This window comes from Cyclopterus lumpus, chromosome 9, assembly GCF_009769545.1.
Source record: "Cyclopterus lumpus isolate fCycLum1 chromosome 9, fCycLum1.pri, whole genome shotgun sequence".
Lineage (NCBI taxonomy): Eukaryota > Metazoa > Chordata > Actinopteri > Perciformes > Cyclopteridae > Cyclopterus > Cyclopterus lumpus.
Window position 1 is genome coordinate 26134639 of NC_046974.1, and position 22860 is coordinate 26157498.

The window sequence follows — 22860 nt, forward strand, 5'->3', positions numbered from 1 at the left end:
GGAAACTTTAACGAATGTTGCCGTTTCTAATGCGATACCCGGGAATACGCATAAAGATATGTGCTAACGCGGCTACTGACAGGACAAGCTAGTTCACAGATCCAGAGTTTTTTGGTGATAAGTGTAAAACTGTAAATTATATGCTGTGCTTCAAATTTTAAAGGGGACATTTGAAAACTTCCCCAGCTGTCTCTCATGGTCAACAGCTGTGTACATTTTCTGGGATTGGTAGCCCAGATTTGAGACATTATTGTTAAACTACAAATACAATGATGCCCCTTGTGATGTGATGATTTGTCTCCTTCAAATCAGTTTTGGAAAACAAAGTACAAAACGTTCATCCCCACAGTGTAACCGTTCTTCATACTCGGGTTGACACTGCTGAGTGAAACATTCAGCATTGCATGTGCATGAGCCAAACAGTGCAATGACATTTCATTCCAAACGTCAGACACCATTCAAGAGTGGACGTCTGCACTTCTTTCCCTGTGACGGATTCAGTATGACATCCAATATGTCAAGTGAGCAGCACACAGGAGAAAGAGCGCCCACATTATCATGCACTGGGCATCTGTGTCAACCCACAGTTGGGATTCTCTTTCCAACACACATCTCCTCCTCCAACATGCGTGTGATGACTTGCCATGTCGCTGTGAGTGTATATGTGATGGTGAGATGATAATGATTGGGAAATGATGAGAACGCTGCTGCTGCTGATGATGATGCCCAGCAGGGAGAGAAGAGGCCTTACTCTGGGTACACAGTCCATCTGTGCAGTTCTCAGTGGCCTCTCTGTTCCCTTCGCACATCCTGCCTCGGTGTCTGGGTGCTGGGGAGTTGCATTCCCTGCTCCGCAGCTTCTCGCACTGGCTGCTGCACACGGTCCATTCGCTCCACTCGTCCCAGCCTCCATCAACTGCAGGGTGAGGACATGTGCACATGTGGACGTTAGAAGATTAGCAGATACGCAGCATGTTTCTGCACACACACACACACACACACACACACACACACACACACACACACACACACACACACATAAGACAGCTCTGCTAAATGGCAAGCTAAAATAATAATAAGAAAAAGAAATATGACAATGTCATTAACATTAATATGACGTATTTTTGCCTATATGACGCATTTTCGCCTATTCGACAGAGGACATGAAGGTATAAATGGGGTACAGAGTGGTAGTAAAGGGCCAAAATCCAACCCACGTTGTTGTTATGGCATGCACTGTAACCAGGCACCACGATTTGATTGTGACCTTGTGACCCCCTCTCTCTCTCTCCCTCTGATTTCTACACTGATCTGTAAAATAAAGGCAGAATACCCACAACATAACCAAAAGGGCGTTTACTCTCCCGTTTTTCCACACACAAATAGAAGGCATGTCCTGATGAGTTCATATTATTTAAAGAAACTTGAACAAAGAAAAAAATATCATCCCATTAATCACTTTATTCAAGATTGTGCTTGAGGATATTTGTTAGCAGATGTCATAATAAAATAGGATGTTCAACTGAAGCCAAAATGTCCAACTATAATATTAAGATAAAGCTATTTATGTCCGAATTTCCATGCACTTTCATATCGGTGCTATATTTACACACATTAAACATTTGAATGTGTCCTTAGTGGGCAAACACACAGTATGACACAGAATATATGGTTGATGTGGCGACACAGCTAGGGAGCCATTTCCTCCCCATTAACCCCCGGGCCTGTTTATATAATTGGATTTGATACAAGTCTCTGACACCAAGACAGCCTGCTGCATGCTAATAGCTGGGATTCCTCCACTACGCTGTCATCTGATCAAGGAAGAGCTTCTCATGCTTAGCTTAACACATATTGGGAGACCATATGGCGCCCGAAGATTTTTGTTGGCAGCAGCTGCGACGCCCATATCACGCAGCCTTGTGGGCAGAGGAGAGCAGGTCATTTTCATTTGAGATGTTCCGGAAGCCCGAGGTTTCTTCTCAGCTACTCCGAATGCAAATGATGTGTTTGCATGTTGCAGTAGCTTGTGATAGCGTGCATCTTGTTTCTCCTGACCGCCCCCCCGCCTCTTGTTGCTATGATGCTGTTGAATGAGCTCATCTGGTAAATAGATACAGTCGTACAATCTGTAGTGACTGCTAAACTAGGAATCACTTTTAACACCTTGCAGATCCAAGCCTCCTTTCTATTTATTGTTGCTGCTCACTGCATTCTTTATGTCTAGTTTCTTAAATTGGCTCATCACCAGATCCCTCATTAATTTGTTTTGGTGACATTTCTGCAGCTATAAGAACACACTACTTTGAGAATCTTCTGCCCTTTTCTTTCTTGGTTCAGCTATTTCTTTCTGGTTAATTCTGATTTCCAAACACACGCCTGGATTTATTAAAAAAATACAGCATTGGAGGCAGGGCCCTGTTCGGTCCAATAAAAAGTGGCTCAGTGGTGCATGACGCTTGACATCTGTGTCTATAGGGGTCATGAAGCAAGCTCACTAGTGTATCTTTTATCCCTTTCATTTCATTTTGGGCTTATTTCAACCCAAACAACCATCTTTTCCTCAACCAAACTAAGAAGGTTTGTTGGCTTAACCTACCTTAGGTTTTCATGGTCTATAGTGACGTTGCCTGAACCCAACCGAGTATTCTCTGAAGATGTATCGAGCGAATATATGTTGCTAAAAAGGTGACTTTTGTATTTGGATATGTTGCACACGTACACCAACACAGTACACAATCAATCTGCATTGACTGGGTTTTAATTCCCTCCTCGCTTCAGTCTCCACCTTCTTTTCCATCAGTATTGTCTTCCCTCTGCCTGCACTCAGACCATCATTAAGGCAATGCTCCGGGCTGCCTCGACAGAACTGGACGGGCTTGTCAGTCAGCAGCTCAGGCTGCTGGGTTGGTGGCAGCCCATGCTTCACTCCCATCTGCATCTCCTTCCTCCCACAAAGACACAGATGTCCCTGCATGCCACCCTGATGGTGGCAGAGGTCTGCTCCTCTCTGCATAAGTAGGATATTCTTATCCCTCTTCTTTTGCAATGGATTGTTTTTTGTGAACATAACCCACCCTCCCCAACTGTTGACAGCTTTAATTGGCGGAGAGAGGCAGCTAGTTGAAAAAACGTCGATACTCATTCATCGGTCAGTGTCTAGAAATTCAGATCAGAAGCCAGAAAGTGACTTTTAAAAGGCAGATGTTTCCTTGAAGAGCAAACGCTGAGTCATCGTTATTGATCAGTCACCTCATCAGACTTATTCCTGCACAGAAACCCAAGGAGGCCGACAGTGTCATTTTCTGTGCCACCTTCATAAAAAGATGCACGTCGCTGGCGATTTGAACAAGAAACTGTGTGTATGCATGAATATAAAGCGTGGCTCAAAATATGAGATGAGCCCAATATAACCCAATGACACTCATTAACCTTGATTGATTAAGCACTAATGCTAAGATATATGTTGTCAAAAGGGAATCATGGGATGCTAAATATATATATATATATATATATATATATATATATATATATATATATATATATATATATAATATATAATATATTTCTAAAGATGGTAGACCAAGTTTAATACAAAAAAAAACAGTGTGTTAGTAATATACCACATCATCTTAAATAACCAAACAAGAGTACAGTTTGTATGAATATGAAGAGGATTGTAAATGTGTGATTTTGGACAAAATACATTGAATTAAATTGAATGGAACTTTGAATGCAATACTGGGCTTGTATTACGGGCACAATGGATGCCTATTGGATGCAACTCTTTGTATCCTTCATAAATTCCTTAATCATTAATACATTATTGGATAAAAGTAAGCAAGAAAACGATGAATTTAAATAAGTAGCTTTACAGTCTTTAACATGAGGCAACTGGACTTTGTCTGTTTGGTCCAGAGGACGTTTTCCACATTGATGAAGCTTATGTATAAATTCAGGACTATAAGATCTCCAGTGACGAGGACAAATGGGAACCTTGACGAAGTTGACTTAAATATACTGAGTGATTCTTAGCATTAGAAAAATGTGTTTCATTGATAATTATATTACTTCAATACGGCCTGCGTACCTTCATTTACAAACGTTTCATAGCGTAGAGCCAGCATTCTTTACCAGACTCCTGCACCAGACACAGATCCCTCTCATCTGGCTATGATGCCATTAAACTGTCTGTCCCTGTCTGCAGAACAGATTGGCACGAGGCTTTCAAGCTTCCACCCTCTTTGGGAAAACAGTACAGTACGTGGAGCATGTGTGTGTGCAGGATGTGCAACAATGCACTGGGGACTGACATGTCTACACGGAGCCCGACATCTGCACACAGGTGACAAGGCGTGTCACCTCATTATACACCTTGAACATATGTTCACTTCACACATGTTGAGAATGCGGAGAGACATGAGCGGTGTGCACTCAAGCTGGGAACTATGTGTCAATATGAAAGACTGCTAAATATAAGGTTTACCACTTTCCGCCTTACATTGTCTTCCCTCCTCACCTACTCGTCTGCCACCTTCCAGGCCGAGCCTCTGCATGCATTCTCCCGCTACCTGGCTGATCAGGCTGCAACACTAGAATTTGCCTTATTTCTAAAGGCACTGCTTTCAACAGATGAATATGGACTTCACAGACAAGGAAACATGCACACACTAGATGATAAGCCAAGGCACACATTTCCTTTCATTGGGCCATCTGTGATTAGTTAGTTTGCACTGCATTGAACCTTTCTGTCTGTCATAGCTCCACAGAGAAAAGGTTCAAAGCTGAAAACAGTGTAGATTTAATTTAACTGGTGCAATGTCTCTCTTTAAATTATTTATACGCAAATCAGCTTCTTTTTAAAGCCCTTCATCGGTTCCTTTTATTGGTTCCCGTAGACTTCTATTCTCATCCCTCTGAAAACCGGTCTCACAATGTACACAGCGGAGAAAATGTCTTTCTTTCTGTCAGATTGGACCCATTTAATATATATGTGGGGACATATCTGATTTTGCTTGTTTAGATCTTTCCCTGATTTTAGATTTAGGTCGACATAGATGTTGTAGGCATAAATAATCTTCATCAATGTCGAGAGCTAAAGCTAAAGAAAGCTGAATTACTTTCATCCACAATAATGGTAAAAGCTACGTCCAAGGAGAGAGGCCATTCTTGGTCATTTTCATCCACAATAGCAGGGTGACACTACCAAAGGAAAAGTTGCCCCCCCCCCCCTATACACACACACACACACACACACACACACACACACACCTCCCCCTGAATCACACAGTGCTCTGAGTCATATCATCTCTCCCACGGCGGCCTCCTCCTTTTTTTATTACCTCCCATTCCTTTCAGTCCTCTCTCTCTCTCTCTCTCTCCCCCTCCCCCCTCATCAGCACCGCGGTACAGGGATGTTGTCAGGTAACTTTGTATCTGTCCCTTGCAATCCTTATAATTGGTTGTCTGTAATGCTAAAGAGGCCGGGACTAGAGTTCATTCAAGTCACCGTCGCTGTGTATCATCAGCGGATTGTCGCGTATTAATCCGGGTGGCTTGCAGTGCGCTGAAAAAAGAGATGCAATTTATCTGAAACCAAATGTGAAAGGGGAAACTGTGCTCAACGCATGAATAATTACAAGCCTGTCATGCACACATATCATTAGTTATTGAAATGTGAACATTTACATGTACGGCAGCCTGACACAATCGTCGACATGTTAACTGAAACATTCTAAACCACGAATTAATAACGAGAGAAAAGCAACTTCTGAATGTGCACAACTCCGTAAAGTTGCACTTGAGTGTTGCATTAAGTGAAACTGACTTGGGCAGAGTGCGTTGCAGGTGATCTTCTGCACAGACATGCCCTCGCAGAAAGCCCCGCCGTTGAGAGGCGCCGGGTTAGTACAGGTCCGAGATCGCTTCTGGACACCCCGCCCACACGGCACATTGCAGGGCGACCACTCCGTCCACAGGGACCAGCCGCCGTTCACTGGATGGAGTTCAACAAAGTTAGAGAGTGAGAAGCGTGCACCGAGGGCAACACAACACATTTCCTACTTTTGTCCAGAAGTCTGGCGAAGTGAAATACTCGAACGAGAGCCGGGGTTAATAATGATTGTGCGTTCCCCGAGGCAACAATGCATAACGGCTGCATGTATACGGCTCCCTCTTCCTTAAATGGCAATCCAATGTTCCTTGCTCTTGGATTAAGATAGAGACGTAGAACTGTACCAAAGCAAAGGAAACTGCCCTTAAATGGAATTGCCATTTCTAAAGGCGACATTGACTCATACTGGTCGACAGGTTGAAGGCACCACTTAGTGCTCTGACTGAAGCCGTTTACATTATGATCTCTCTGTCTAACGCGTGCCGAAGCTGAATGTTCAGCAGCGCCATCGAAGCCGGAGAACCTGCATCGCTGAAGGGCCTCTGGCGAATAAATACTTAATAAGCCACACTCCTTTTAAATGAGATTAAGACACAGTGGCTTATTTCCTTCCATAAAGTACACATTGATTTTAAATGAGAGGCAGTAAATTGAGTCTTTGAATAATACATTTCATGGAAATAAAAAGGAAACATGGCTCGTCAGCGGGGACACGGAGATGGGTGTCTTAATCACTTGTGTAGGGGCGCAGGAAACCAAACAAATTGATCTGAAGTGCCGTGTAAACAGCGGGACGTGCTGTAACAGGAAATAAGAGCGTCCGGGAGGACGGCGTACCAAAGACGATCACAGTGGCCGTGGCGCTGCGTCTCTTGGCCACGATGTTGCTGGCCAGGCAGGTGTAGTTGCCCGAGTCGGACAGTCGCGCCTCGTTGATGATGAGGTTGTGGTCTGCTCGGGTGTCGATGTTGTCGTCGGTCAGGGAACTCAGCAGCTCTTCGTTTTTCAGCCATACCACCTGTACAAGACAAAGAACAGATATGGGACTTTTCCGGGGGAAAAAAACATCACATTCTCAATTATGAATCAACTATTAGGCCACGATAAAGATCACCCTAATTAAACACCAGCCTTTTCTGTCTGTATTTGCACTCGCATTGTACCACGCAATCTACTGGCATAATAAGAGGAAGGAAGTAGTACATCCCGCCTCTTGCCTGATTTGATTGGCCGCCTAGTGAACGTGGGTCTTCTGTTTGATTCTTTTGGCCATCATCATTTCTGGCTGACATCAGGGAACAATGTGACTCAACGACAGCGAAGCTCGACAACAAACAGATGATGAGACGGGCCATGAATCCACCAGTAAAGCCAAATTACAGAAAGCACTCATTTGGAGGTGAAGTCGTACGCGTGAGCACACCGAAAACGTTGACAATAATAGTTCAATCAGGGAGAGACCAGTTAGATGAAGAAAGGATGCATGTTTATTGTTAACAGATGATATGAAATGATGAAGTCTCAGAGTCTTTGGCGCTTGGACTCTGCGGGGAGATTTGCAATTGAGAGCCGACTGCCCCGATCAACAACCAGATAGACCCCCCCCCGTGGAGTCCAGACCTGGTGGTGATGAGTTGATGAAGCTGATGGATCCATGAAGACTGGGCGGAGATGGGGAGGTGGAGGGGTGCGTAACAGCAGCATGAAAGAACTGAAGGTAGAGAGACAGTCATATTTAAATGAGACATCAGCGAGATGATTGGCTAGTCGTGTCATTGTTTCCGTGTGCTGATTGGATAGAGGGGATCAGCTGATATGCGCAGCTGGTGTCATGATTGACGGCGCAGAACAATGACGGCAAGTAAACAATGAGTGAGCATGCGTGAGGGATGATTGGCAGGAATGTGAGGAATAGATGGCGGGCTGAGGGGTCTGGTCTTCCTGTCTGAACTTGCGCTAGAGCTCCATTAAGCAATTCAGGGCATCATTTTGCCGTTATCTTACAAATACGTTTGGCTAACTGCCTGACTGCTGCGTTTCATAAGGTTATCTCACAGGTTACAGGTGAAGGCCACAACAATAAAACTGTAAGAACTCCATTTATTTACCCTAGAGCACCTTCGGGACTCCACTTGTTCCTTCATGGTAGGTGGAATGAATTCTGACATGGCTTACGCTTATCAGCGATCTAAATCCCACCCAGAGCAAGTATGTGGGTAGTTGTTCACCCACACCCCAGAAAAAAAGACAGCTGCACTTACCTACAGTTTTTACGCAATCTGACCTCCTTGATCTTAAAGTGGAGTAGTTTACTTTTGAATCAGTTCAGTGTGAAAGTTTATCAACGGGACTATTGTAATGACAGCTACAGGTGGGTACTGGTATTCTCCTGCTGAAAACCCTTGGATATTAAAGACCACAACTTGCAAAGGGCCAATGAGTAAAATGGAATGAACCTGGGACTAGTTCAATTACAGAGGAGCACAGTGGATATTTAAAAAATTGAGACCATAAACTCATGTTTACAATGTTTACTGAGGGAATACATCAAGAGAGATTTAGAGTCATTTTTGTCATAGAAGTCTATACAAGCAAATTTTTTTTTGCAACCAGAGGAGTCGCCCCCTGTTGGCCAGACAGAGATTGCAGGTTTTCATAGGTGGCTGCCTGGTAGAGCGTCACAGTTTGACCACGCTTCTATATTTGACGGGCTGCTAGAGTACTTTTAGAAACAAGCTTCCTTAAGGACGTCACAACATCCAATTGAAAGGTCAGCCAAACTGACAAAGGAAAATGGATCAGTAAAGCTAATCCACCTATTTTAGACTATTCAACTTTGTTTAGTTTAGTCAGTCACAGTTACTTCTAAATTACCGCAACTTCATCATCATCGTCGTCACAGCGCGCAGGCTTTGGTTGCTTAGTAGCAGCAGGCGTTTTTAGAACATGTGAACGGACCCTTAAACAGTCAAAGGAAGCACTATAACCAATTACCAGTGACAGAGAGAAAAACGAATTATGGATTACAAACTTAGTGACGCTTCACTGCTCCTACCCTGGTAAGGGCGCTGCATCGCTGAGCTTGCAAATTACATTCATAATGCGGCAGAATGGGCTGGGCTGATGGATTTATGGAAGGAAGTGCACAGGCAACCTTTGTAATAAACAACACTCAGGATGTAAATAGGAAGCGCCTGTGGGCATACAAACACTGGGTAAATATAAATGACACACAGACCCCAGGGATGATAGATTGCAGGTATATATTGACACAAATAAAAATGATAATGAACATCATAACACAGTGATCACACTATTTTTTCACACCTATTGGAGTAATTTGTACCACTGTTAGCAGGAGTTGGAAGTACAGTACGGTAACGGCGGCAGAGAAGAAAAACTTGGAAGCCCATCTTCAAAGGCTCCCAGATTGTTCTCCACAATTAAAAGACAGCCTTTGGCACGGGTTTTCCATCAAAAAGTAAAGCGCTTAACATCGTTGATAGATAAGAAAATAGAGATGGAGCACTGGGGGACAGAGTCTAATTTCTCATGATTAAAGTCATCTGTCACTAAACCCCCCCCACCGCCTCTGACTCTTTATGTATTTATTTCAAAGCTTGCCTGGAAAATGTGTGACTTGAAAGAGGCAATTAACGCGTGGCCCTCGCAGTGTTTGGGTCCACGCTGCACATTATCTGTCTGTCTGCCCGTAGGTAATGATGAAAAGATTTGCCGAGCAGAAAGGAAGGGAGGAGCGAGGCAGTGGGAGGGAGGGAGAAAATAAAATATGAAGGAACAAATACAAATTAGCCTGGCAAGTGTGTGGCAGAGGATGTGAGAAATGAATTGTCTAATTGGCACATTTGTTTCAATTACGATGCGGCTGTCAGTGTCAGCCTTGACGGAAGGGTTTCCAGGCCCCACATCAAGGCTTCCTCCCTGTGATTTAATTACCTGGACCGCCCCGGAAGGTCACCTCCTCCAGCCCTCCCCAGCTCTACTCTCCTCTCCCTAAGCCCACACACACGGATCATTCAGATGATATTAGCTGACGATTAGATGCTGAGAAATGTGGCGGGATGAGGGGGCAATTAGAGGACACAGGAGCAATGTAACGGGTGACACAGCAGCCATCATGAAGACTTATGAGAGGAGAGCGCGGATCAAGACCTCGCCAGCTGACGCATTTTCAGCCCCCACCTTTGGGTCCAACGGTCATTTGATGTCAAGGTGACGCAGTCCGAACGATGCGATTCAGCGCTATGAGGAGACAAATCCGTCTGCTGAGTCACGCTCAGGTGTCACAATGTGGCGTGATCTCCTCCCCTTTCGGAGCGGTTCTCGGCTTCCTGTGGCGAAGCCGGCGGAACTTTTTAATTGCCGGGTATCTCGTCATCCCAATTATACGGATTAAAGTCCTCTGTCAGGCGTACCCCCGGGACCAGGGGGGACGCCGGCGGGAGCCGCTGAGCAGCATATCTGAAGCTATACCGCCGCTAATCCACCCGACGTTTCCCACCCACCCTGCAACCAATCAACAGCACATGTAAAGAAAGGCACGCTCATCTCCCACACACATAGCCACAGACACTTTGAACTCTGCAGGGCGCGGTGTGTGTTCATAGGAACTAGCCTGGGAGCAGCTGAGCTCCCCCGCTCCAGAGGTTAATCAGAAAAGATACAGCGAGAACACAAAGTGGGCCTGCGTCGGCCATCCGCCTCCCCCGTCGCTTCCCAAATGCCACCTCTCCTCCCCTCCGAGCCGCGTGGCACGGCATTACCATTCCACCCCGATCCGAACGAAATAAATAGAGGGGGCTCCCGGCTTCGGCCCGGGGTGGGGGGTTGGGGGGTGGAGGGGTGTAATTGCTTGGCTAGATAATGAAGCTCATCACCTGCTCTCCAGGAGACTCTGTCTGACCTGCGAGAAAAGAAGCAGGGAGGACGGAGTGCAGAGGAGGCGGGGGGACAGACAGAGTTAAATGCTAACTTGTTTTGGAAAAGCATTGCGGTGTCTTTGCGGAGCTCAATAGAGAACCGCTTGTATCACAGTGCAGAAGCATTTAGTTGATTCCCCTTTGTGCCGTAGCCCGGGCTGTCTACCTGAGCTACTGTAGATCAAGGGGATTCATCTTGGATTAAAGGCTTTCATTCAGGGAAGTTGAAATTGGCTTCCAGTTTGGCTGTTCATTTCCCACTTTCTCTCAGAGTAACCTCTCAAAAGAAACTCATTATTCAGGGTTATCATGGACTCCTTTCTCGCCGGGTTAAAAGATCTGATCTGCATTCACATTCCCTGATATCTGTGAAGTAAAAGTGGGGGATTGGTTTTGGATCGGGAGCACCGAAACAAAATTACAAATAAGCCGGTTCTAAGTTCTATTAAGCGTGGGCAAATTACAGCCTCGCTTTGGATACCATGTATGAAGGTATTTTCGTAGCAACACTATTGAGTATTTGCATATTGCAATTTTGTTCCCAGCCATGACTCACACACCCGTGTCCTACATTTGAATAAACAGGAGGCTCCCGTGAGTATTTATTTTTTGGAAAAACTCTCAAATGGCATTAAAGATGAAGCCGGATTCAGTTTGCCCAAAGAAGAAATGTTGACAGATGCTAGGAGACAAAAACTATTGATTTACAGTTCACACAACTAAGATAGGAAAAGTCAAAGTAAGTCTTTATAGTTTTTCTGGAAAAGTGAAAAATACAAATATTTGTTCAATGAACTATTCAATACATTCATCTATCCATAACTACCATCTAATGCAGTACAATACAACTCTGCCATACAGTTTACTTTTATGATGGCTATAATGCTTCAGAAGACACTGTCATAAAGGTATTAATTATGTCTTAGCACTGAGGTCATAGTTTCTGATGGTGCTGCATTATATTGGGAGCGGAAAGAGAGGATAAACAATATAAACACCTCTCATTATGAATAGTAATGTTGTCCAACACTATGGTTGCAGTAATATACATATAATTGAATTTCTGAACTCAATGGGCTTCGTAAACGAGGAAGTTATAACAAGGCTGAACAGGTTGTTCCTAAATAAAATCATTGGGTGTATAATCACCTTATGAAGGATTCACTTGTGTTAAAGGTAAATGGACCTGTACTTCTAAAGTGCTTTTCTAGTCTTCCGACCACTCAAAGCGCTTTAACACTACACAACTCCATTCAGCCATTCACACACATTCATTCACTGATGGGAGGAGCTAAGGTTCCACCTGACCATCAGGACTAACCATTCACACACATTCATACACTGATGGGAGGAGCTAAGGTTCCACCTGACCATCAGGACTAACCATTCACACACGTTCATACACTGATGGGAGGAGCTAAGGTTCCACCTGACCATCAGGACTAACCATTCACACACGTTCATACACTGATGGGAGGAGCTAATGTTCCACCTGACCATCAGGACTAACCATTCACACACATTCATACACTGAGGGGAGGAGCTAAGGTTCCACCTGACCATCAGGACTAACCATTCACACACATTCATACACTGATGGGAGGAGCTAAGGTTCCACCTGACCATCAGGACTAACCATTCACACACATTCATACACTGATGGGAGGAGCTAAGGTTCCACCTGACCATTACATTACATTACATTACATGTCATTTAGCTGACGCTTTTATCCAAAGCGACTTACAATAAGTGCATTAAACCATGAGTCCAAACTCAGAACAACAAGAATCAAGCAAGTACAATTTCTTCAATAAAGTCAAACTACAAAGTACTATCCGTAAGTGCCATTTAAGTGCTACTAAAGTGCTATCGGTAAGGGACATTTAAGTGCTACTACGGCATTTAAGTGCTACCTATTCAAGGTATAGTCGAAAAAGATGTGTTTTTAGTTTGCGACGGAAGATGTAGAGACTTTCTGCTGTCCTGATGTCAATGGGGAGCTCGTTCCACCAATGAGGAGCCAGCACAGCAAACAGTCGTGATTTAGCTCGAAGTGAAGGAGCTACAAGCAGATTGGCAGAAGCCGAGCGAAGTGAACGGGCTGGGGTGTACGGTTTGACCATGTCCTGGATGTAGACCGGACCCGATCTGTTCGCAGCACGGTACGCAAGTACCAGTGTTTTGAAGCGGATGCGGGCGGCCACCGGTAACCAGTGAAGGTCGCGGAGGAGCGGAGTAGTGTGGGTAAATTTCGGTCGGTTGAAGACCAGTCGAGCAGCTGCATTCTGGATGAGCTGTAGAGGTCGAATGGCATTAGCAGGAAGACCTGCCAAGAGGGAGTTGCAATAGTCCAGCCGTGAGATGACCAGAGCCTGGACCAGAACCTGTGCCGCCTTCTGAGTGAGAAGGGGTCGGATTCTCCTGATGTTGTACAGCATGTACCTACAGGAGTGTGTTGTTGCAGTAATGTTGGCAGTCAGGGAGAGTTGACTGTCGAGCGTCACTCCGAGGTTCCTGGCAGTCGGAGTCGGAACCAGCACTGAGTCGTTGAAGTTAATAGATAGGTCGTGGGTGGGAGAGCCTTTTCCTGGAAGGAGGAGAAGTTCAGTCTTGTCCGGGTTAATTTTCAGGTGGTGTGCGGACATCCACTGAGAGATGTCGGTCAGACAGGCAGAGATTCGTGCTGCTACCCGTGCTTCAGATTGGGGAAACGAGAGGATCAGTTGGGTGTCGTCAGCATAGCTGTGGTAGGTGAAGCCATGCGAGCGAATGACAGAGCCAAGAGAGTTGGTGTACAGAGAGAAGAGAAGAGGACCAAGGACTGAACCTTGAGGGACCCCGGTAGTCAGAGGACAAGGCTCAGACACAGATCCTCTCCAGGTTACCCGGTAAGAGCGGTCGGTGAGGTAGGATGAGAAGAGTGAGAGTGCGGTGCCTGAGATACCCAGGTCCTGGAGGGAGGACATGAGGATCTGGTGGTTCACTGTGTCAAAGGCAGCGGAAAGGTCTAGAAGGATGAGGACAGAGGAGAGAGAGGCTGCTCTAGCAGTGTGAAGCTGCTCAGAGACAGCAAGGAGGGCAGTCTCTGTTGAGTGGCCTGTCTTGAATCCAGACTGGTGGGGGTCTAGAAGGTTGTTACAGTGAAGAAAGGAGGAGACTTGGTTAAAGATAGCTCGCTCTAGAGTTTTGGAGAGGAAGGGAAGGAGAGAGACATCAGGACTAACCATTCACACACATTCATACACTGATGGGAGGAGCTAATGTTCCACCTGACCATCAGGACTAACCATTCACACACATTCATACACTGAGGGGAGGAGCTAAGGTTCCACCTGACCATCAGGACTAACCATTCACACACATTCATACACTGAGGGGAGGAGCTAATGTTCCACCTGACCATCAGGACTAACCATTCACACACATTCATACACTGAGGGGAGGAGCTAAGGTTCCACCTGTCCATCAGGACTAACCATTCACACACATTCATACACTGAGGGGAGGAGCTAAGGTTCCACCTGACCATCAGGACTAACCATTCACACACATTCATACACTGATGGGAGGAGCTAAGGTTCCACCTGTCCATCAGGACTAACCATTCACACACATTCACCATCGTAGGCACAGCTACGGAAGCGATTTTGGGGTTAAGTGTCTTGCCCAAGGACACATCGACATGGGCTAGTGGAGCCGGGGATCAAACCGCCGATTCTCTGATTGAAGGACGACCCTGCTCAACACAGTCGTTTACAAATTCAACATACACCTAACAACGTTGGCGTTGATTTGAAGCTGTGGTTCTGTTCAACCCGCTCTCACTCCTCACTCCCCCTCGCCACCTGAAACCGAGTCCCCCTTCAGGCCAGAGCAACTGACAGAGCGAGAGAGGAGCTCGAGGTGGACCGTTGGGTCAACCGTCCTCAGCCTAGACTGTTGTTGCTCAAACCAAATAAAATTTAAACGCTGTGTAAACCTACGGTGGAAGTTTTTTTTATTTAGTGGTCATGTAACAAACAGAAACTTGTATGTTTTCTTGAACTCCAAAGTTTATTTTGAAAAGACGCTATTCATGCAATGAGCGGAAACTGACGTCAAAAAACAGACGCTCGAGGGGTACCGAGCGTCATAGTTTGAAGTGTAGGGTCATGGACTGAAGCGTGAGAACGGGTAGATTTTATAAATGGACCAGTAAGTTAATGCAACTATCTTCCCCAGCTAGTTGCTTCATGTGGCTACTAGTTTACAGTGGGCGCAACCTCAGCGTGGACATGAGTAGAGGCCGTAAAACCCAAACGATGAGCTATAAAAGGTGAAACTGCACAGCTGGTTGTAAATCTCAGTGAGCTCGTCACCTTTCACATTTCACATACTGTGCAAACATATTCGTTCCATTAGTCATTAGTGCAGATTTGAGTTTGTTTTCATGGACTTGATTTCACTGCTTAGGCTAAAATGATTTGTTCCTCTGATATCTTCCCAAAAGTTATTTTGTGTGCATTCTCCTACGAACGTAAAGCAGCATGAGCACTCTCTGCACGGCCTGTTGTGCAGAAGGCAACACAACTAGTTTGCTAGGTTTAAGAAAAAAATGAGGTTTGGGTTCAACTTTTGTTTTCTCACAGGACACAAACAACGGTCTCCTGTGTGAATGTCCTGTTTATGCTTCAACGCATCCATCCCGACCTGCTTGGACGTTGCTCTTCATACTACTCCACCTGACTTCCTCTCTTCAGCCTGTGACAATACTGATGGTATTGTTGCAGAAGTGCTCTGGAGCTGTGCATACTGCACACTGCAGGGAGGCAGCTTAAGAGGGTGGGGATGAGGCAGGGCCGCTCAGAGGAGGCAAAAGCAGCTTCTCCTGTCTTTTTCTCAGTGATTGAAAACAACAACAACAACAACAACAACTCTCATAGTACAAGCCTGTCAGAACATACTGAGACGTTGCCCAGTGAGTTTTGTTTTTATGGGATGTAGAATCTTTCAGTGACCTCTCCTGTCATGGAAAGGTCTTGTGGTGTTCTACAGTGTGTGCATTATTTGTTGATGATCATTGCACAATATAAGACCTTTTAAGCTGCCCTGGCTCAGCCTGTTGCCATGTTGGGAGCCGTGTGGACGTTTTAGATCTGCTCTGAAATTCGTATTTAGGATCTTTAAAGACTTTTTCTCCACCAACAAAATATCATTAATATGTAATTGTCCCATTTTGGTCAATCAAGCCAATCATGGTCCAGTATGTAACTCGCAGTGTCTGATGTGGACAAATGAAACGCTCAGTGCTCATCCCCTGAGAATGAATAAGGATTACATGAAGGTTTGAAAACAAAGTAATTGAACTTGTAAATACCATATTAGACACACATTAAAGCTGACTATTAAACTTTTCTTGTATAACTAATCATGAAAAAACAAAAGCTCTTTCAATGTTCATAAGACAATGTTCATAAGACTTCTTCTGCACGCCGTGCTCCATATGTTACTCACAGTGTCTGGACACGTGAAACGTTCAGTGCTCATCCACTGAGAACGGACTTGTGAAGAAAGTAGAATTTCCCATGAGGAATAAAATGCAACCGTTTATTTGAGTTACTTAGTAAGTGGAAGGCAATCCAGGCTCTCCAAAATCTAAGAGAGTAAAAATGAGTTAGGGCATTTTTAAAACGCCTTCAGTGTTGTAACTTAATCATAATAACAGACCTACATGTTGGCTTTTTTAATGATTTAACTACTTCAATAAAGGCTTTTTAATATTTTATTTTTCATTGATACTGTTCTTATATTTTGCCTGGATTGCCTTTATGTTCATCCTGTTTTTCCCTCGTTTTCCATGAGCAGCCACAACATTTTGGATCTCCGGTTTAGAAGAACCAGTCATCTCTTTTTCTTTTGAGGCTCACATGACGCTTTAGTCGTCCCAGTTAGAAAAGCACAGTCAATATCATCCAAAGTTACAGTTTTCAGTCAAATATTAGCCGTTGCTGTTGCTATTCTTCCACTGCAGCCTGAGCAGGGAAACACACAGAGGGAATTCTTTACCAAAGGACTGTGAAGTTGGTATGGAAGAGAAGCCTTCACACGGCCATGGAATGGCCAGTAGGGACAAGAGGAAGGATCACAGCAAACAAAAGCTCTTTCAATGTTCATAAGACAATGTTCATAAGACTTCTTCTGCACGCCTACCGTGCTCCATATGTTACTCACAGTGTCTGGACACGTGAAACGTTCAGTGCTCATCCACTGAGAACGGACTCCCACGACGAATAAGGAATGCATGAAAGTTTGAAAACAAAGTAATTCAAGTTTTTTTTATCAGACACAAATCATGTTTCAAAGCTGACTATTAAACATTTCTTGTAGAACTAATTATGAACTAATTATTTCAAGGGAACCTTATTTTACAACTTGGACCCTGTTTTCCCATGTTTTTTGTGTCAAAGTGATAAATGGTGATAACATTTTTTTTAATTGGTCCAGTTTAGAGCCAGTGTGCTGCAGATGGCAGCTAAACGAGCTGCAGTGTAATGTGTCTCTGCAATAACGTACTTCCACTAAAAGTGCTGTTTTTTTACCACTGACTGGCTCAGACTGTCATTATATGTGTCTGACAACATTATGGTAAAGACCCATGAGAGATTAAAAAATATATATTTCTCTGTTGGCCTTTTCCATAATACTGTCAGACAAATATAATAACTAAAAACAAGCACTTTTAGTGGCTGTATATTGACAGTGCAGACATGACAAGCCCGTTTAGTGGCTGCTGGCTGCAGTATTCTCATTCAATACTGGACCTTTTTCTAAAATTGTTGTTCCCATTAGTCACTGACACAGAAACATGAACAATAGGACCCAGGTTGCAAAATACCAAAGCTGCTCTCTAAGCAAAACATATGTTTAACATTTGCAGGTTCTCGAACGATGATGATTTGCTGCTTTATTTTTGTCATAAATATTAGTGAGCTGCATATCTTTGGGTTTTGGATTGTCTATAATTGACCATTACTCTGGGCTGTGGAATTGAGCAATCTAAGAAATACATTTAAAGAAAAGAACTGACAATTAACTTAATTAGTCTCTAGACTTTAGGGAGTAATATAAATGTATTTATCTCACCTCAGTTTCAACTAAAAAAGCAAGTGCTAGTCTGAATAGATAATCTAAAATGTATTTTAATAATGACTCCAACAATCTGGAAGTAAGGGTGAAATATGGACCAGAAAAACATGTCAAATGTTCCTCTAAAGTTACAGTATAATGAGACAAGTAATTGGATGGAAAGAATGGCTGTAAATTACAGCATTGTCAAAAAAAATGGATCTACCGTGGCACTTCTTCTCGTGCAAATAAAGACTTCCAGAGACAATGAGACCTGTCAGACTCTCGCTTAAATGAACTGTTGCAACCTCCTGATACAACCCGATTCCACTGTGACGGATTGGAGACTCATTAGCTCACCCTGACATCCTCGCTGACGAGGGTGATCTCCAAACAGACCACAGTGTCAGTTGGGTCTGCACTGCGTTGGCCACGCCGGCATCCGTCCTGCAGCCGCACTCTGAAACCTCACACTACCACACTCACGGATGCCATCTCAATATTTCATGGACGAGGCACGCTGATATCGACTGGGCCGAGGAGCTGCCCTCCGCTCTCTGCATTATTCACTCCCGTCTCTTGCGGCTGGGCTCATTTGTGTTGACAAAGGACTAGATGGGAGGTTGTGATTTGGTCTGTACTGCTCAGATTCAACTATTTTTACCCCCACTGTGGATTCTGCGGCGCCGGGATGACATCACTCCTCCATTTCCATGCTGAATCATTTATAGAGAGCGGGACCGTAGGATGACCTCCACCTGAATCTGTTCCCTGCACACATCAAGTACACATCCTTTGTTCATGCCGATTATCACCGGAGAAAATATAGAAGGAGACATTCTGCATTTTGAAGAGGAATGTGCACTTGGTGACATTTAAATGCTTTCTTTGCCGGCAGAAGTCCGTCTTTCAGGTTGAACTCACGGTTAGAATCATCTGCTCTCCATCACAATGGAAGCCAAAAGCAATCACAAAGCTTTATGTTGATGTCTAATACTGTTTATTACTGTAACTTGGGCTTTTTCCTTGGGTCCACGTTATGCAATAGTAAGCACTGATGACGTGTTCCCACTACAACCAGGAGGTAGTAGTAGTACATTTGTGATTATATTTATGTCTTTTACTTACAATGTCAACGCAACACTTTTAACGTACACTGAATATATTCCACACACAAACATTGGTCCACAGATGACCTTTTTTGCAGATTGCTGAATAAATACTTGAATAATATTGATATGTGTGTTGTCTTCAGGCCCCCCCCCCCCCCACAGACGTTCATTCCTGACCAAGCAAAGACCTCCACAACATTTGCTCCTGTGAGCTTTCAGTAGGTTCAGTGAGCTTCTAGCCGCCGCCATGTTGAGAGCTGCGCGGAGGCAATCCCGCATTCGTACATTTGCTCTCAATTTCCTCCACCACTGCCCAGCTGGTACCAAAATGACATATTTGATGGATGAGGAAGCTTTACAGACACACCTGCACTGACGCAGGTGATCACAACCCTGGAGGATATTAGAGTCATGTAAACAGGAAGATGAATAACCAGGAAACATCTTTCCATACACTATAGGATCGGCCCCAGGGGCCTCAATACGGAAACATTCTTAGTCTGAAATCCCATCTTAATCTCAGTTTAGGATGAAATATAGCATTTTTGGTATTGTTTCTTTACCGCATTTGAGAAAAGAAATCCAATTTTATTTTAAATTAGAAATCCTATATAAGGATGGCATAGATCTTTTCCTAAATTAAATTCAAAATAACTGCTAAAGCCCATGTTAGATCTGGGACGAGTAAGGATTAAAAAAAAGAAATGTACTATTATAGTTCAGGCCGTTCTCATACTAGAACTATGAAAAGTATTACCTGTAATGCTTATATAACCAACAAAATCAATTAATATGTAATCTGCATATTGGTGAAGTATAAAGAGCATCAAACTGAGCGTACGGAGGAGATTGGAGTGGAATGGAGGGTCCATAAACCCAGGACTTTCAGAGGGAACCTTTCTTCTGTAATAATGAGATAGGACTTATATCCTATTTTTCTATCTTCTTTTATCTTCAAGATAGGACACGCTGTTGAGAATAGTCTTCTTTAGTAAGGCCCAAAGATTTCAGACTAGTACAGAACACCTGCTTTATTTCATGTTTGATTTCTGCGATGCAATGATGCAATGATGCAATGATGCAATGCACGTCCACAGATCTTGATGTCCATGTTTCAACCAACAGACACAGTAATGAGATTCCCTTTCATGACTTTGATGTCTTCACCAACACAGTGGGAGCTGCTGATGGATGAAACTACAGAATCCAGTTGAAGAAAGAGTAACATCCCTCCGATACCCACTGCCTTACATCATCCTGCAACAAAACCTGTAATTGGATCATTCACTTTGTGGCCTGCCCCACATTAAACCAGATGTTTCTCAAAGCACAACACTCGCGAGGTTAACAATGCTAAAAACTAAATTTGAGAAGTGGATCTCTGAGTCTGATGTCTATCTTTTATTAACAGAAGATTCTTAACTTATTGCTGGTATCTAACACCACCATATCAATCTCTTGAAGAAAGCAGAGTTGAAGGTAGAATCAAAGAGAGTGACTCTCTCAGAATAAGGATGGCCACTCTGATGCAAATGTTGTTCTGCTCGGTGGGAGTATAAGCTTCTCCTCCTTCGGGGGGGGGGGGGGGGGGGGGGGGGGGGGGGGGGGGGGGGGAAGCGAGTAGCAGCGGCCTTACCTCCGCCACAGGCACTCCCTCCGGAGGGCGACAGTGCAGTACGATCATCCCGTTGATTGGCACCTCCTTCCCCTGGGGGTCCTGCTCGAAGTTTTTCCTCAGGTCTGTGTGGGGAGATAAGAGGCAGCTGTCAGGTGTCAAGTGTTACGGTAAACCTTGCCTCAATCCTCTCCGGCAGCTAACACGCCGGCCTGCCCTCGGCTGTGCATGCAACGACCTTCAAGACCCTCCAACCAGGACAGGACGGAGATGATCCCATGGCCCTGTGTTACGTAATCTGTTAACAAGGTGGTTTGAAGGATACACCGGATGGAAAAAGTGCACAAGGATTGCTCTGATCATCCTGGGCATTCATGTGCATACACGAGTGACGAATCCTATTCTTACCTTCTTCAAAACTGCCTTTGATAGGTCATTTCAATCTCATTGGGTTTCATGTACCCGAGGATCATGAGAGATTCCCTGCATATAAGGGATCTAAATGTATATAATATAATAGTGCATCGGTTCAGCTGGCAGGTAGGTAAGTGCAAACACAATGATATGTAAATCCTAGCAGATAAAGTATTTGTCATCGTTCATGAAGTCTAATTCTTACTTTCTTTAAAGGACAAGAGAAGACTTTCTTGATGTGTGTGATTTCTCTCAGTTATTTCTCCAGGGCCACATAAGAAATCGAGTAAGAACTGTTGGAGTGAACACACAGGTGTGCACACAGAGGAGGGCTTTAAGATAACCTACAACACCATCTGGCAGCGATATTGGATTTGGACAACACTGCGCTGTGAATAGCTGATTGCGTCTAAACTTGATTAGACCGCATTCATCCTGGGAATAGATTATTTCACCACTGATACATCTGATTAATTTTCTGCTTGGATAATGTCGTCTTGCGGTGTTCACATAGTTTGGGCTAAATCAAAGGATAGAATTGAAAAAAGGTGGTCCCATTCAACTCCAGTCTGCTCGAGGTTAAAGACAAATGGACAGACTCTGTATATCAGTTGTCTCGGCTTCTGTTTCTGCACTTATATTCTCCTCTGGTGCTCACAAAAAAACAACTGAATAAAAGCAGTATTCAGGCCAGTTATTCAAGATAATTTACAATTGAATTGTTTTATAGCAAAGTACAGGACAGAGCAGATGTGCATACAGTATCTAAAACAATATGGTATTTATGTAGTTTGGTTCTTTCTTGAAGAAATGTTATTTCTTGATTCTTATTGTTCTGGGTTTGTACTCATGGTTGAATGCACCTATTGTAATTCACTTTGGATAAAAGCATCAGCTAAATTGCATGTAATGTAATGTAATATGTCATTTAATCACATTTGGTGTTTTAAAGAAATATGTTCATTGGGACGGCTGTGGCTCAGAGGTGGAGTGGGTCGTCTTCTGTTCTGAAGATCGGTGGTTCGCTCCCTGGCTCCTCAAGTCCATGTCAAGGTGCCCCCTTGTATGGTAGCCCATGCCATCAGTGTATGAATGATAAATGACATGTAGTGTTAAGCGCTTTGAGTTTTTCGTAAGACTAGAAAGGTGCTGCCTTGGTGTACCTATATTTGATTTTCTCTATAGCTAATTTAGCACACACATATGGCTTACTTCCATGGATATCAATCACGCTTCAGCAACTAAGTAACCACTATTGCTTGAGGCCAGTCCTATTGCTGCTATGCACATGTTGTGGAAGTCCCAAATACCTGGAAAACCAAATGCCGTCTATCATCACTGAAAGTAGTAAATCACGTGTTGGCTGAATCAATCTGGTTTACTACAGTTTTATAAACAGATTAATCTGTGATTGCAATAAACAGATCGAAGGATGCCAAAATAAGTATAAATTGATGCAGATTTGTAAAAAACTTCTATTCTTCTTTTCAAAATAGAGTTTGGATTGATTCTTGGTAGGCTATGCTCACAATTTAGCTGCTCCGTCAACAATATTGTCATCTAGGCATCTATTGTCATATGGCAGAATTGATTTGTTCATATACAATCTATTGTTCATGTACATTTGAACACAGAGTTCTGTCTTTTCATTGTAATATGAGGTACTACCGTAGAGCTCAAGGTGCCCACATATACGGCTACAGCAACGGCTGTTCTGATTGAACAACGTCCGGACGTCAGTGACTTTAGGAGGCGAATCTCAATGCTAACAAGCTTTCGCT

At 43.9% G+C, this 22860-nt stretch overlaps 1 protein-coding gene across 1 annotated transcript in view; it reads right to left on the bottom strand.

The window, feature by feature from the left end:
• unc5db (unc-5 netrin receptor Db) overlaps window positions 1-22860 on the bottom strand; it is a 179853-nt gene that overhangs the window by 47805 nt on the left and 109188 nt on the right. The window contains exons 4-7 of the mRNA XM_034541792.1: window positions 20687-20790; window positions 6731-6911; window positions 5828-5995; window positions 752-916 (exon numbers count right to left, since the gene is read on the bottom strand). Of these exons, the coding sequence (XP_034397683.1) occupies window positions 752-916; window positions 5828-5995; window positions 6731-6911; window positions 20687-20790 (618 nt within the window). The remainder of the gene's footprint in view (window positions 1-751; window positions 917-5827; window positions 5996-6730; window positions 6912-20686; window positions 20791-22860) is intronic.